The sequence below is a fragment of the Engraulis encrasicolus genome, chromosome 8 (genome assembly GCF_034702125.1).
Source record: "Engraulis encrasicolus isolate BLACKSEA-1 chromosome 8, IST_EnEncr_1.0, whole genome shotgun sequence".
Classification (NCBI taxonomy): domain Eukaryota; kingdom Metazoa; phylum Chordata; class Actinopteri; order Clupeiformes; family Engraulidae; genus Engraulis; species Engraulis encrasicolus.
Genome location: NC_085864.1, coordinates 14050334 through 14061351, shown reverse-complemented (window position 1 = coordinate 14061351; position 11018 = coordinate 14050334). Strand labels below are relative to the sequence as shown.

Genomic DNA, 11018 nt, shown 5'->3' with positions numbered 1-11018 from the left:
CCAGAAACTATTTCACAATACTACGAGAGGTGTGTGGAATACTTAGCAGTGTGTGTGTGTGTGTGTGTGTGTGTGCGCGTGTGTGTGTGTGTGTGTGTGTGTGTGTGTGTGTGTGTGTGTGTGTGTGTGTGTGTGTGTGTGTGTGTGTGTGTGTGTGTGTGAGCTGAAAGGCAAACAGTCTTTGGTGAGCGTGGGAGCTTGCAGTTGAATGGCGACGACACACAACCATCTGGTGAAGAGTGACACTTATGGAAACTTGTCAGGTCGTGTGTGTGTGTGTGTGCGAGTGCATGCTTGAGCTGTGTGTGCGTCTGTGTGCTGTATGTGTGTGTGCTGTGTGTGTGTGCGTGTGTGTGTGTGCTTGCGTGCGCATGTTTGTGTAGTTTGTGTGTGTGTGTGTGTGTGTGTATGTGTGCATGTATATGTGTGTGTGCCAAGTGTTCAATTGCACACCGTTCTCAGTTTTTAAGGGACATCCCTGGTCCTCTGTGTGTGTGTGTGTGTGTGTGTGTGTGTGTGTGTGTGTGTGTGTGTGTGTGTGTGTGTGTGTGTGTGTGTGTGTGTGTGTGTGTGTGTGTGTGTGTCTGTCAGAGTGTTGAACGGAGTCCTCATGGATACGGATAAGCCTTTTGCCCACACAAATGTATAAAACATATTTGTTTTCATTTGTAATTCAATGAAGTTTATTTGACATTCAGTCACAACAAATCTGTCCATCAACACAGATGGTGGTGGAATATGCAATATTTAGTCATTCACTATATGAGCTACAGTACTTGACGTCAGCATTTGAAATTGAAAAATCAGTTGGACATTGTAGCCAAATTTGGCATAGCAATATCTCTATAACGTCACAAGATAAAGGAGGTGTTATTAAGACCATTTTCAGTCTAAACTCAAGTCTGACTAAATATGTAGTTGCTGTACTTTGCCGCTGTAGGGCAGCATGGTTCTGCTATGGACCACAGACCAATCCAACACCATAAGTTTGATAAAGAAAAAAAAACAATCTGTGTTCTACTTGGTTAGCATTATCTGTTTTGAAAGATATCAACTGCAAATTGTATTAATATATATACGTGTACATATGAAATCTGTCCCAAAAGGACTGAGCAGCTTGGAAAAAGTATGCGTTCATATCAAAAAATGTATAAATAATGAAAAAACACGAGTAAGCAGAGTCTTGACACCATCCCACTCTCCATTTGAGTCCCTCTGTCACACACACACACACACACACACACACACACACACACACACACACACACACACACACACACACACACACACACACACACACACACACACACACACACACACACACACACACACACACACACACACACACACACACACACACACCTTCAGATGGTTGGTGTCTGGCAACCTGTGTGCTATCAGACTGTGACAGACCTTAAACAAAGACACTTTAAGTGCTGAGAAACCAGAGATGTGTATGTGTGTGTGCATGTGTGTGTGTGTGTTTATGCATGTGTGTGCGTGTGCATGTGAGTGCGCTCTTACACATGCATGAGACAGCTTTGTCTAAAGTTTAAATTCTTGTCCCCTCTGGCATATGGCGGGTGTGTGTGTGTGTCTGCATCCGTCTACATGGTTTGTCTGTGTGTGCGTGTGTGTGTGTGTGCGTGTGTGTGTGCGTGAGTGTGTGTGTGTGTGTGTCTACGGTGTGTGTGAGTGTGTGACAGCAGATGTGTTAAGTGCTCCAGGTGAGTGAACTGGTTGTGTGAATGAACAGAGCAGCCTGCACTGTTTACTGTAAACACTCACACACACACACACGCACAGCGGGTCAGATGTGAACTGCCTCCTGCTGCGTGTGTGTGTGTGTGTGTGTGTGTGTGTGTGTGTGTGTGTGTGTGTGTGTGTGTGTGTGTGTGTGTGTGTGTGTTCACATTCTGACTCTTGCGAACTCCATTAGGTCTAAGAGAGCAGAGCCCATTGGATTTGTTTTCAGAAGGCAGAACTTCATCTCCCATTGGTCTATTCTTGCCACCAACAAATGCCTTCAAAGCCATTCTCAGTGGTAGACTCTACAACACAGTTGTCTCATGACTCCTCGATGCGAACCGCCATTATATTATACAGTACTGTATATTATTACTGAAACAACAATCGAGTTGGCCATATCCTGGCTGGAGTACTTCCCAATCCTACAGGACCAGACATGGGAAATGTATTGCTCATTCTCTCCCTTTATTAAAATTTCTTTTTTTCCCCCCTTTTCTTTTTTCATCAAAAAAACTCTAATAAAGACGTTGTCAGTATTCAACTCTGCATGTTATAGAGTAGCTTTGATTTTACCAGCTGATACTCTCTCAATAATTGATTCTAAGAGAACGTAAGTATGCAAATAATTAAAAATAATAATAATACATTGATTTAAAAATATGTATTTAAAAACTTCCTCTATCTACTAAAATGGGTAAAAATAATCTATATCCGTCATGTCTGCCCTGTAATCTTCAGCGCTGTATCCTGGGTTAGCCTCATTGAGAGAGTACTTTTATTAATTACTTTATTTGTATTTATCTATTGAGAGTGTATTAAAGCCGCTATTATAGTTATTCCTGCCCTGTAGTTTTATTTATTACTGAGGGAGTAGTACAGTAAATGGCCTATAATTCCCAGCTGTGTGTCCTGTTAGCCTGGGTGGCCCTCTTGTGGTCAGAGTAGAGTACTGCATGCCCAGAGGCCCAAAAGCCCAGCATGTCAAGCAGGGGGAGAGGGAGGGAGTGTGTGAGTTCAAGGGACTTGATTTGGAAAGTGTGTGTATGCATGTTTTCAAGTGTATGACAATACAACCTATTTCAGTGTGTGTGTGTGTGTGTGTGTGTGTGTGTGTGTGTGTGTGTGTGTGTGTGTGTGTGTGTGTGTGTGTGTGTATGTGTGTGTGTGTGTGTGTGTTACCTGAGGACTTCCTGAGAGCTGTTGGTCCGTGCCGCCTGCAGAAGAGAATCACCTGAGGAGAACAAACCTCATTTACTAGTTTGCCTCTAAACCGTGCACTCTACCACCCACCCGCACTCACACACACACGCACGCACGTACGGTACGCAGGCACACACACGCATACACCACCATCCACACCCACACCCACACCCACATTCCATTCTTCATCTAGTTCATCACTACTCTTTACTTTATTCCATGTTGTAGATGTTCTTCCAGGTTGACTTGTTATGGCACAGTGTGTATGGTGTATATTTAGGGTAACTTATAGATAGAGACACTCGCCTTCTACCCTATTCTATGTCTGCTCTACTCCTATTCTACATGGATCTGTTCTTCTATTCTAGATGGTTCTTCTCTGTTCTGGTTCTATTGTACTGAGTTCTGAATGCCCTTCTCGGCTCTATTCTAGATGGTTCTTCTGTTTCTTTTTTTATTATAAACAGCTCTCCTCAACAGCAGCTTAAACCTGTTTTTTCTGAAAGCACCCCTTACCTGTACCCAAATCAAGCCACACACCAAAACCAAACCAAAATTTCTACACGTGTATACACACTTATAAAAATGATTTATGTGATTAATTACAATGATTCTTGCTTGAGACATTAATCAATACCTTAATACTTTTTAATGGGTCAAAAATGTGTTTCAATTTGGTTTTGATTTGGCCTAATCATAATGTTGTAAAGCACAGTTTTGGTCACAACCTCAACAATGCAGCATCTCGGCAGCATCAGCACCCCTACACTGCTACACTATTGACCAATTCCACTGCCCTACATCTAAACATCATTTTCATACTGACAGCCTACTGTATTGTAGTAGTTGTACCTACTGCATACTCTCACAGCTCAACTCTCACTACTATATCCATTACATTACATTACATTACATTACATTGCACTTAGCTGACGCTTTCATTTATTCAAAGCGACTTACAACTATTATTTTTCAGGGTATTGGTAACAGTCCCTGGAGCAATGTGGGGTTAGGTGCCTTGCTCAAGGGCACTTCAACCATGGATGGGGATGTAGGGAGAGGTCAGTGGGGATTCGAACCTGCAAGATCACCAGCTGTCCCCTGCCCTCTTTAGAGGAGTTGTTCTCCTGTCGCTGTCTAAAGAAAGCCAAGCAAATCATCAGAGACCCCTACCATACTGGACATAAACTGTTTGAGCTGCTGCCATCAGGCAGGCGTTACAGGGCTCTGGGTACAAAAACAAACAGGCTAAAAGACAGTTTTTATCCAAAAGCAATCTACACACTAAATTTTGCACAGCTGACTTTTTAAAATCTTAATTATTTTTATACAGTATATATATAGGTTCTTTGTTGATTTTTAAGCACCGTGAGCATCTGCACTTTACCAATTTCGTTGTACCTGTACAATGACAATAAAGTTTCATTCATTCATTCATTCATTTCATTCATTCATTCATTCAACCCCTAGATTGAAAGACCAACTCTCTGACCACTAGGCTACGGCTGCCCCGTATATCCACACCACTACAGTGCAGCATCCTCTAAGCATCACTACTACACTGATATACTAGTACTGACCTATATACTCCAGTGCCCTACGCTACGTACACGTGGTAAACACTACAACATGCTCAGAGCCTACTGTATCACATCCCCACTATACTCCCATCCTCTAGCATTGATCACTAGTGCCATTACACCTGCCATCCCCTTACTGCATACCATCCTTGTGCAGAATCCTCTCCTCATACTGGTACTACTGTATTGATCTGTCAATACTACAACATACTCAGAGTCTACTGTACCCCATACAATACACCTCCATCCCCTATGCACCATCTCTACAGCATCAGCACCGCTACACTGCTACAAGTTACTACTGACCTACATATTCCACTGCCCTACATGTTAACAAACTCACAGCCTACAACATACACAATACACACACTACAGTGCCATCCTGTATGCAGCATCCTCAGGACACTTACTACTCATACTGCCATACTATTGACCTACAGTCTATCTACAGAAATCCTCTATGTAGCACCTCCACATCTCAGCAGCATCAGCACTACTGACCAAGTTACTACTGACCTACATAACTATAAATAACTATACGCTAGGGGTGGGTGATATGACTATATTAAATTGTGAATTGTGAAATCGAGTACATAGATCGCCTCGAATCTGCCAAAGTAGAGAAATCGTATGGATACTAGTCTTGCAGTGAGGATGTTTAGTATCAATATCAGAGTGATGTCTATTTACTTAGTGTTTTTGTCTTGTAGTGCTGTATTGTGCACTTTATGAAAGTCTCATCAGTGTGTGTTTACATTTAATTAATTGCTTATTAGAAATTGCAAGTATATAAAATGCCTGTTGTTTTTTTGTTTGTTTTTATTTCTTCAATGGAAGATGGAGAAAAAGAACATCTGAATTGAGATTTTCTATTACAAAATCATGATCTGACATTTTTGCCATATCGCCTCCTATACTCTATACAGTACTATATACAATATCCCATCACTGACACCGCATTTACGCATCATTCTCTCAGCTTCAGCACCACTACACTGCCATACAATTGACCTACATATTCCACTGCCCTAAACCTACAGACCACTATGATGACACTGGGGACTTACAAACCACAACACACTCCAGTCACTCTACACCTTTCATTACAGCATCAGCACCAGCACTACACCAGAGACTCTATCTTATCCAATCTCCCTGACTACACAGCTACAAATTACTATTGACCTACATATTTCACTGCTGTAAATGTATGTAAACACAACATCACACCCACAGCAGCCTACTATATGCACAACACACACTCTACACTGCAGCATCCTCTATGCAGAATCACTACACCAATACATCAGTACTCACACTACTGACCTATATGCCATTATACGTGGCATCCTCATACTGACCTGTGGATAATACAACATATTCACAGCTGTCTACTGTACCCCATACACAATATACTGTCATACTCAATGCAACACCCTCTGAGCATCCCTAAAGCATCAGCACCCCTACACAGGCATCCCTTATGTGGCATACTAAATCCTGACCTATCCCACTACTCTGTATCTAAACGACGCCATGAGATACTCAAACTCACACTAGTGGCATCCTTTATGAAGCATCCTTAAGGACACATCCTACATGAGCATCTCTACATTGGCATTCTTTTGGACTATAGTTCAGTGCCCTACTAGCCTGGGAACTCCCATACTGCCTCTAGTTATACACAATCCTTCCGAACTGAAAGACTCACTTGTGATTAGTTCTGGTGGTAACTTAACTCAAGTGCCCTACATACTACAAGTGCCCTACATCATACTCACCGCAGCCCATACAGCAGTACCCTATACAATACTATGCATGCCATCACTGCCACCTTTAGGCAGCATTCTCTCAGCATCAGCACCACTATGCTGCCGTACTTTAATTGACCTACATAGTCCACCATATGTACAATAGCCATCCTCAATACTGCATACTATTGACCTGTGAATACTACAACATACTCGAAGTCTACTGTTCCCTATAGGCTACACACTACACTACACTGCAGCATCCTCTCAGCATCCCTACAGCATCAGCACCACTTCAACTGCCATACAATTGACCTACATTCCACTGCCCTACACCTAAACACCACTATAATGACGCTGGGTACTTATAGACCAGAATACACAAGACTCCAGTCACTCTACAACGCAGTGCCAGTTACCTTTTATAATCTGGGTCAGTTTATATTGGCTTTGTTTTATAAATATCCATTTCACGTCGTCGATTATAATAGTGCCATTTAGGCTAATTATGTGAGGGTGTGGGCTGTGCTGGCTTGTGAGTACCTTTGGAGTCTCCGTCCTTCTTGAGGCAGAAGGCCACGGCGGCAGCTGACAGGACACCACCGGCTGTGGCGAAGCCGGAGGAGCGGCTCTGTCGCGAGCCAGACGCCCCATCCCAGTAGTTGTTCTCACGGCCCTTGCTGGCGAGCGCGGCCCAGGAGCTGCGGCGGCCCTGCAGGTTGTTGAGCCACCTCGTGGCCAGATGGTGGTACTGCATGTGCTGAGGGGTCACATTCGCCAAGCTCGTAGTTTCCTCGCTCAAAATGCCCTTCCGAGACACACGGGACGTGGAAATGATGGGGTTTCGGTTGGCATCCACTGCCTCGCGCAGACCCTGTCTCCCGGTGGAGCAGGAGGAGTCGGCTGCGGTCGTTTGGAGCGCGCGACAGGGCGACAGGCTGCGCGACCTTCGCATCAGCATGCGCTTGGGCACAGATGACAGCAACATTGTGCTCCACTAACCTACAATCTCAGCCTCTCGATAAACCAACCGCCACTCTCGCACGCGAATCCTCCGTAAAACGCCGTGAAACCCGCTGGTTTCCTTTATAATAAGGTCCCTTTGAATGTAATAACGGGCATAGGTTTCATCAGCTTGCGAGCAGAACACCCCAGAAAGCTCCAGCACTAGCTACGAGGAAAACATCCGCAGCGTGCTGCTGTCACGCCACCGCTGTGCATTATGGGATGTGTAGTTTATGAAAGGGGTCGGAAACAGCAGTTTTGTAATGGTTGAAAACTACCATTGCCAAAAAAAGAACATGTTGTGATTCGAATGGGTACCAAACCAAGACATTTAACATTTAGTACTTGTCGTGTTTGAGGCTATGACAATCCGTCGTTAAAAAACATTTAATCATAGCAACGGTTGCTGGGTCAGTTCTGCCCATTGCCACTAGGGGGAGCAGTGAGAGCGAGTTTCACCACCAACTGGGCTACCTGGGGTAGGAGGACAAGTGGCCAGACCGCACTGTAGTCCTACTTTTGGCCCTACGTGGCAGAGTGCGACAGCAGGTGCCGAAAAATGCCACATCATTCATCTAGGCAGTTATACTCAAACTGTAGGGATTATAAACTGTTTGTCGAGCTGTAGCCTAGTTGAGATGGGAGTGGAGAGCCTCTGTGTTTGTTTTATCCATATCCTGAAGATTAGGCTTGAAGTTGATAGGCCCAATGTTGTGTCTTCACTCCAACATAATAAATGTATGGCCTAAATTAATTGTTTAACTCGGAGGTAGAATGAACAATGACTTTTACATGGCTTCACTGCAAGTCTCGAAGAGATATGAAAGTCGAAAGTCGATAATCAGGCTATATTGCATAGGCCTGTCACTGCAGTGGCAGATATGTGACAGTTAGTCTATCTGAGATCCTGAGAACCTAGGCACTAACCCGCCCTTAACCCAGAAGAGGTGATCCGCTGACGCAAATAGATCCACATAGGGTCTACTCTCCTTTTTAATTGATGCTACATAACTAAGTAATATAGCCTATCTAGATTGCCATTGCATTTAACACAATGTGATTTTCAGTTGACATAAAGGCACCATAAAGGGGCACCATTCACCCCCTGAGGACTGTCAGCCCGCCAGGGCAATACCCCAATGACAGATTACCAGTCCCGGCCTGGGTTTATCTCCATGCTGAATGTTAAATCTAGTTTAGCTCCACACGTTTAATCTAGTTTAAAGAGACTTGTGTTTTGTGTTTTGCTTTTGCATTTTGCCCATTTTGTTGCTTGATTAGTGTTATTCCACACTCAGTCTGGGTCATATGCCTTATGCATCACACAACTTAAAAGCTTAACCTGATTTATCAAACAAAACCCTATTTATATTTTCACCCCATTTTCACTGGCCCAGAGTTTGCTTAAGCAGTTGATAATGCGTCCGTGGACGTCATCTGTGGTAGGCTATTTGGGACTTTATCAAAGCCTATTTTCCCAGTTCTAGATCGTTCCATTCTTAAATTCTTACAGTGAAATGTCTGAAGGCTCCACATGACTCATAGACTTCTTACATACAGTATGCTCGCTGCAGGGTAGGCACGTGCACATTCCGTGCACCAACGTGTTGCTATTCGTATTTTAGGCCAGTTTTGGGTGCAATAGCTCATTTGAAGACTAGGTACACAGATCAGGTGTGTGCACAAGGTGTGACATAGACTGGTGCCAAAATTTGAAAAGGTGCTTAATAATGTTAAAGGCAGAACGCTCTCGATGAACTTTCCATGAACAAAGACATTATTATTCGGCCTGCGGATAAGGGTGGTGCCGTGGTAGTGATATCTAGAGATAAATACATCACAGAGGCTCATCGTCAATTAAATACGAGATATTACGAGAGACTGTTTTCCAACCCTCTGCCCGCTTTGAAAAAAGAATTTGACACATTCCTGCAAGGTGCACTGCAGAACGGCCACATTACACCAGCTGAGTTGGGTTTCTTGACAGTTGAGCACCCAGTAACAGCTGCATTTTACTTACTACCAAAGATACACAAGGAACCCAAGGACAATCCCCCCGGCCGTCCGATCATATCGGGCAATGGAACACTGACGGAACCGGCTTCGAAATTCATAGACTCTTTCATCAAACCGCTAGTGAGAGACTTACCATCCTTTCTAGAGGACACCACGGATGTGTTGAACAAGGTTGCCACTATCCCCAATGTCCAGTCTCAGTTTCTAGTCACGATGGACGTGGAAAGTCTATATACGAACATTGACCACCAGGAGGGCCTCAGCGCACTATCCCATTACCTCTCTGGCGCTGGGGACACTGTGCCATCTGAATTTTTGCTACAGTTAACGGACTGGGTTATTCACCATAATGTGTTTTTATTCATGGACGAACTGTATCTACAGAAGATAGGGGTTCCTATGGGGTCCTGTTTTTCACCAAACTATGCATGCTTGTTTTTGGGTCTGTGGGAGAGTCAGTATATATTGAACGCATGTAATCCGTTTTATGAGTGTATCACGTGGTACGGGCGTTACATTGATGACGCGTGTATGGTCTTCAAATGGCTCTGAAGCTCAACTACTCGACTTTCATAGATATGTGAATTCTATCAATCCCAATATACGCTTGACTCTAGAGTATTCCCTCACCAGCATTAACTTCTTGGATGTAACCATCTACAAGGACTCAGAGGGTAAACTCCATACGACTCTGTTTAGAAAAACTACTTCTCGTAACACCATCCTCAGAGCTGACTCTTTCCATCCCCCACATCTCATAAATAATATCCCGTACGGTCAATTTCAGCGCTTGAGGCGCATCTGTGACAATGACAGTGATTTTGTGTCCCAGGCTGATTCGATGACACGGAGATTCAAGGAGAGGGCGTACCCCTCTGACGTCGTTGAGCAAGCATATACCAAGGCGCGCTCCATCCCACGCAATACCTTACTTATCAAGAATAGGCAGCGTCGCCGAGAACAATCACGTCCGTACTTCGTCACGACCTACAGCACTCTATCGCCACGCATCAGACGCATTATCACAAAAAATTGGTCTATCATTCAAAGCGATGCCCAACTACGAGGTGTGTTCCCTGAACCCCCAGTGCTGTCATTTAAGCGTGCACCATCCCTTAGGGATAAACTCATGCAGTCACACCTCAAAGCGCAGAAGAGCCAGACTTGGTTAACGAGACCCATAGGTACCTATAAGTGCATGCACTGCCCACACTGCGCTAATGTCACCCAAGCAAAGGAATTCGTTGACGTAAAAACTAACAAGTCATATAAACAAAGGGACTTCATTAATTGCAACACTACCTTTGTTATTTATAGACTAACCTGCCCATGTGCGGAAGGCTTTTTTTACATTGGGCGCACGAAACGGCGGTTGAGGGACCGTTTGGCTGAGCACAAATACGCCATTAGAATTGGGAACAGCGACTACCCGATGGCCAGACATTTCAGCGAATGTCATAACAGTAATGACACACTTCTCAGGATACAAGGCGTGGAACATGTGAAACCGCTAGTGAGGGGTGGTGACAGATTAAAAAAACTAAATCAGAGAGAAACTTTCTGGATCCATCACCTAGAGGCCATGGAACATCCTGGGTTAAACGAGGATATTGACTTCACTTGTTTTTTATAATATATTTTTTATAATGTATAAGTAATGGGCTCGTGATGTGCTTCCTACTCTATATATTTTTTCTACTGCACATTTTTTTCTATT

At 43.9% G+C, this 11018-nt stretch overlaps 1 protein-coding gene across 1 annotated transcript in view; it reads right to left on the bottom strand.

The window, feature by feature from the left end:
- The window catches only part of clpb (ClpB family mitochondrial disaggregase), a 39923-nt gene extending 32405 nt beyond the window's left edge, over positions 1–7518 (bottom strand). The window contains exons 1-2 of the mRNA XM_063205015.1: positions 6824–7518; positions 2929–2980 (exon numbers count right to left, since the gene is read on the bottom strand). Coding sequence (XP_063061085.1) covers positions 2929–2980; positions 6824–7268 — 497 coding nt within the window. The 5' untranslated portion in view covers positions 7269–7518. The remainder of the gene's footprint in view (positions 1–2928; positions 2981–6823) is intronic.
- Between the last annotated feature and the right edge of the window lie 3500 nt (positions 7519–11018).